The sequence below is a fragment of the Marmota marmota genome, unplaced genomic scaffold (assembly GCF_001458135.2).
Source record: "Marmota marmota marmota unplaced genomic scaffold, marMar, whole genome shotgun sequence".
Classification (NCBI taxonomy): Eukaryota; Metazoa; Chordata; class Mammalia; order Rodentia; family Sciuridae; genus Marmota; species Marmota marmota.
Window position 1 is genome coordinate 7206113 of NW_026000153.1, and position 3630 is coordinate 7209742.

General features: G+C 56.3%; 1 protein-coding gene across 4 annotated transcripts in view; it reads right to left on the reverse strand.

The window, feature by feature from the left end:
• Window positions 1-12: 12 nt before the first annotated feature.
• Crhr2 (corticotropin releasing hormone receptor 2) overlaps window positions 13-3630 on the reverse strand; it is a 46877-nt gene continuing 43259 nt past the window's right edge. For all 4 annotated transcript variants that reach the window (XM_015490192.2, XM_015490190.2, XM_015490193.2 and 1 more), the window contains 4 exons: window positions 3457-3542; window positions 3110-3245; window positions 2647-2688; window positions 13-898 (listed from right to left, as the gene is read on the reverse strand). In XM_015490192.2, coding sequence (XP_015345678.1) covers window positions 758-898; window positions 2647-2688; window positions 3110-3245; window positions 3457-3542 — 405 coding nt within the window. In that variant the 3' untranslated portion in view covers window positions 13-757. The remainder of the gene's footprint in view (window positions 899-2646; window positions 2689-3109; window positions 3246-3456; window positions 3543-3630) is intronic.

The following is a 3630-nucleotide window of genomic DNA, read 5'->3' on the forward strand; positions in this document are numbered from 1 at the left end:
CCCCCCCCCCCCACTCCTGCTCCTCATTCTGTCCACTGTGTGTCTGGTTGGCCTACGCGCATGGCTGCCCTGGTTGCCTATCCCTCTCACCTGCCCCTCCACCCCCAGCAATGAGATGAGAAAAGGTCTCTCCAGGGAGGGACATCAGGCTCAGAAGCTTCCTGAAGCCCCAGGGGCAGGGCGGCTGGGGAGGGAGTAGATGACAGCATGGACAGAGGCAGGGCACGGGGAGGCTTCCCTAGCTGACAGCCCCTGGGATGGGGCCAGCTGAATTGATCTTTAACTCCTTCAGCAGCAGAGGGCGCCCCTGAGTGTGGCGGCGGAAGGCGGTGAGCAGAGGCAACCCATCAACCAGCAGCGGGTACCATGAGTGGGGTAACCAGCGGTGTGACTTGGGTGCAGACCCTTGCCTTCTCTGAGCCTCAGTTTCTTCATCTGTGAATGGAGCTACAGTGCGGATCCAGCAAGAGAGGAGGCAGTGGGCAAATGTTGAATGACATCTGACCCGCTCTTCTCAGGGGGGTGGATCCCTCTTCTCCCTCCTGCGGGAGGCTTGTGGCTTCAGTGGCCCTGGTCCCTTGGAGCCTCTTCCGTGGCTGCACCCTCTCTTTCTTGCCCGGCTGGAGGGCTGGCCTCTTCCCTCCCTTCTCCTATGCCACCAGTGCCTGCACGGCCAGAGGGTCCAGGGAAGAAGACAGAGGAGGGTGGGGAAGCTGCCTCGAGGGTGGAGGATGATGGACAGGTGGGTGATAAGAGGTCACACGGCAGCTGTCTGCTTGATGCTGTGGAAGCTGATTCTTGTCGGTGACGTGGGGATGGACATGGCCCGGGCCACAGGCACTCGGAGAGAGTGATGGTCCTGCCAGCGGTGCCATCTCTTCCTCACAGCTGAGCGCACCTGCAGGGAGGGGAAACTCAGTGGCCCACCAGGCTGCCATGTCCCCTACCCCCACCCCCTCACAGAGCTGTTAAAGAGGGGGGCAAAACCAAGGTCCTTCCCTGACCCCATTGCCTCCTTGCTGCAGGCTCTCTCTGAGGCTCCCCTGTCACTCTCCTGGAGAAGCCCAGCCCCCCACTTCCTTTGTTCAAGTTACCCTTCTGAAGTGTCCAGTTTCCTTTGGACACTCTGCCACCCCACTCCTGCTCCCCACACTCCTGCTCCCCAGCGACTGAAGAGGAGGCTGTGGCTCAGTGGTAGAGGGCTCGCCTAGTATTGTGAGGCACTGGGTTCACTCCTCAGCATCACATAAAAATAAATAAATAAATAAAGGTGCTGTATCATCTACAACTAAAAAAAAAAAAAAAAAAGAGCAAACAGAGGCTTTGTAGACCACCCCCTTCAGCCCCCTGGGCTCTATTCCCTCAGGCCTGGGAGGTGACCCTAGTGCACATGTCCCTGGCTTCCTCCTCCTTAGGAAGGACTGTCACCCCCTCCTCTGCAGCCCTCACCTTCTCTGTGCAGCACAAACTGCCCGAAACAGAAAGAGAACACCTCCATCACCTCCATTTATTTTTAAGCCTGGTCGGACCTGTTCTTGTTTGTACTGAAGGGAAGAATTCTGTCAGATGATCATCTCTTGCATTCTAGTCCAGCACGTGGCTGGAACAGAATCAATGTTACATAAATACATAAATATCCATTATTACGTGGGCATCCTGCCACACGCTTGTAATCCTAGAGATTCATAGAGATTCAGGAGGCTGAGACAGGAGACTCTTCAGTTCAAGGTTCAAGGCGGGCCTCAGAAATTTAGTGAGACCCTGTCTCAAAAAAAAAAAAACAAAGAAAAGAAAAGAAAAAAAAAAGATGGGGCTGTAACTCAGTGGGAGAGTGCTCCTGAGTTCAATCTAGTACCAACAAACAAAAATGTCAGTTGCTTGCTTCAGCAGCTCCTTTCCCCGCCGCCCTCCGGACTGCAGGGCCAGAGTGGTCTCTGGCCTGGAGCTGGGTTTCTAGCCTTCACTGCTGGGCTCTGCATCCAGGCCCATCTTTAATGGACCGGCACAGCCTACATAGGTGCCCATCATTCACTGCAGTTGCAGGCCACGTGGCCTCAGGAGGGCGCTTGTGTCCATCTGGGGTATCTGGAAGCTCTCAGGCTTTAGAGTGTGTCTGCAAATCCTCACCCACCACTGCCTGGGTTTGCATCTCCCTGGTGACTCACTTGGATTCTGGGTCTCCTTAGCTAGCCAGGTTTTACCTGCTGCCAGGCACCCCCAGAGTCTACCCAGGTCATGTGTTCTTTTCTGTGGAGGGTGGAGGTTACGGGCTGGTCTCTTTTCATCTGAGTCCATAAAGTAGTGATTGCATAGCGAAGCCTCACCTCTTTCTGGAAGCTTCCTGTCACCACCTCTGCTTTGGCATCCGTATCCCATGAAACCCTGCAGCCTGGGCACCCTACTCACCTGGCTCCCCAAGGGCATGCATGGGGCCCTGGCATGCTATTCTGGTCTGCATAGTTGACCCTCTAAACTGGCTGTAGGCCCTACAGGAGGAGTCCCTTTCCCCTCCTTCCTCCAGGGCAGAGCCGAGCAGAGCCAAGGACTAGACCTTCCTGAAAGGCTGGGCAGCTTGATTGAAAACACCCCAAAGTGGAGTCTGAGGACCCTGAGAGCCCAGGCTACCCAGAGGGTCCCACTTTGTACCTCTCCATTGAAGAAGCAGTAGAAGACAGATACGAAGAAACCCTAGGAAGGAAGGAGGGAGCAGTCAGGACCTGGCGAGGAAGCACTCTGCCTGGAGGGTGGGGTGGGGGACAGGTTGGGCGGGGGACACCGACCCAGGACCCCAGGGGACAGAGCTGGAGGGGCTGCATCCCTCCAGTTACAGTATACCAGGTCCAGGCTGAGTGAGGGGTGCTCTCTGGCCTAGAGCTGGGTTTCTGGCCTCCTCAACATTTTGTGGCCTGTCCCAGGGTGTCAGGGTTGGAGCCACCCTGAATCCTCAGAGGAAGTGCTGGGATGCCTGAGCCCTGAGGCGGGGATAATGAGTAAGGCCAGGACTCAGGTCCAAGCTGGCGCCTGGGGCCAGGCGGGTTCTGAGTGTGTGCGCCAATCCCTGTCTCTGAGCATCCAGGTCAGAAGAGCTCCCTGCGGCTGGGGTGCCCACCTGGAAGGACTGCAGGAAGGAGTTGAAGTAGATGAACACAATCTGTGACAGGTCGTCCTCACCAGGATTGACGAAGAAGAGCATGTATGTGATGCCCAGCAGAGGCAGGAGGACCAGGGTGGCCTTCACCGCCTTCCTGGGGATGAGAGGGTGATGAGAGTCCTGAGTCCGCGCTGCAGGCAGGGCCCCACTCAGGCAGAAGATGGGGCCGCTCTGCCCGTGCTGCTTCTGGGAGACTGAGCAACTTCCTGGGTGAGCACAGAGGGCTCTGCCTGGAGCAGAGGAAGGCCCAGATGACCTCCTCATTTCCCCACTGCCAGGGTCAAGACACCCAGGTATTCACATACCTGTACTGAATTGTCTCTGATGTGGTGGAGGCTCGTAATTTTGTCATTAGGATTCTGACAATGTTGAACAAAAATACAAAATTGATCTGGAAGGAAGATGGCAGAGAGGGAGAAACAAAGGACCCTGAGTGGGGGCTGAGCTGAGAGGCTCCATCTCCCCCTGGCACCTGCTGA